This window comes from Centropristis striata, chromosome 5 (assembly GCF_030273125.1).
Source record: "Centropristis striata isolate RG_2023a ecotype Rhode Island chromosome 5, C.striata_1.0, whole genome shotgun sequence".
Lineage (NCBI taxonomy): Eukaryota > Metazoa > Chordata > Actinopteri > Perciformes > Serranidae > Centropristis > Centropristis striata.
Window position 1 is genome coordinate 12,271,404 of NC_081521.1, and position 1,743 is coordinate 12,273,146.

The 1,743-nt window shown below is 38.3% G+C and overlaps 1 protein-coding gene across 1 annotated transcript; it reads left to right on the forward strand.

The window, feature by feature from the left end:
* The first annotated feature begins 586 nt into the window (after positions 1–586).
* Positions 587–1,534, forward strand: LOC131971182 (olfactory receptor 4E2-like). The gene has a single exon (XM_059332502.1). It carries the CDS (start codon positions 590–592, stop codon positions 1,532–1,534), a length of 945 nt encoding a protein of 314 aa, XP_059188485.1. The 5' UTR covers positions 587–589.
* Positions 1,535–1,743: the final 209 nt, after the last annotated feature.

The window sequence follows — 1,743 nt, forward strand, 5'->3', positions numbered from 1 at the left end:
CTGGGTATATCCAGGCTACTAGTCTGGCTTATTTCAGGGGAGACGTCTGAATCTATCAAAGCTCTCATTCAAAAAGCTGGTTTGAAGCTTTGGTTATGAGCACAAGTTGGTTGAAGCTTAAAACTTAATATTTGACGGTTTTTGTGGATCTTTTTAGTAGATATGTAGATTTCCTTCTTCATTTGTAGTGCACACACATGATTATTATGCAGTACTATGACTAACATGAGTATAACAACTGTATGTATCATGTAGCTGGAGGCATTAAGTCATCAGTCTATTTGTAGCCTTTATTTAAACTTTATTTAAAAATATTTTGACTTTGCTTGATCTGTTATCCATATGCATGGTTTGGCAAATAAGTCAATGATAAACGTTTATGTATATTTGGTTATTCTGCATGTTTTCACTTGTATTTTATCTATACACAGTAGGTAAGAAAAGGACACCTTGATTGATACTTTCATGTCACTTACAAAAAAATGTGATAATACTGTAGATTGTCTTGAAAAAGTTTAAGCCTTTATTTAATTCTTTACTCTATTTATTTGGCTTTGTCTTCCACCACTCTGTCCTGTCCTAGGTATACATGAAGAGGAACAGCAGCCTGAATCCTTTATACTTTCAGTTCACTCTGTTTGCAGACTATGGGTCACTCAGATATCTGTTCTTTATTCTGTGTCTGTTGATCTACATGACTATAATCTCTGCTAACGCTGTCATTATTGTGACAGTCATCCTGGAGAAGTCTCTGCATCAGCCCATGTTTATTTTCATCTGCAGTCTGTCTTTGAACTCTCTGTACGGCTCGTCCGGCTTCTTCCCCAGGTTTCTGTCTGACCTTCTGTCTGACAATCATTTGACCACACGTCCCTCATGTTTCATTCAGATGTACATCATTTACACCTATGCATCATGTGAGCTGACTATTCTGAGCATCATGGCCTACGATAGACTTGTTGCTATTTGCCAGCCTTTACATTATCACAGTAAAATGACAGTTAAGAAGGTGACACATCTTCTAATGTGCGCCGTGCTCTACCCTGCTGTTGCTTGTGGCTTCTGTCTGTCCCTTACTGTTCGATTACCGTTATGTGGAAATAAACTGCACAGGGTTTTCTGTTCTAACTGGCCTGTGGTTCAGCTCTCCTGTGTGGACACAACTATGAACAATGTGGCAGGTCAGTTTGTCACTGTGACATCGATCTTCATCCCCATGTTCTTTGTCCTGTACAGCTATCTGCGTATTCTGCTTGTTTGCAGGAGAAGCTCGTCTGAAGTCAGAGGAAAGGCGTTACAAACCTGCCTGCCTCACATTGTGACATTTATGACCTTTACTTTCTCTCTCTTCTGTGAGCTTTCATTGACTCGCTTTGAGGCAGATAAAATGAATCCGATCATGACAATTGTTTTATCTTTGGAGTATCTGATCATTCCCCCTATCAATAACCCTCTAGTTTACGGCCTGAATCTGCCTCAGATTAGAGGCGTTGTTTTTAGATTTTTGAGGAAGGGTCCTACTGCCAAAATTTAGAATGCACATATAGCAAAAATATGTAAAAAATCTGCTTCTACACTAGATTCAATGTATATATATTTTGTTTGCCATCACCTTTATTTTAAGGAAATTCATAAATAATACAACAGCAAAGATATGACACTTGCACAAGCTGTATAATTATGATTGGAACAACTCAGATTCACAGACGAACATACATCCCTGAAACTGACATTATGAGCTAG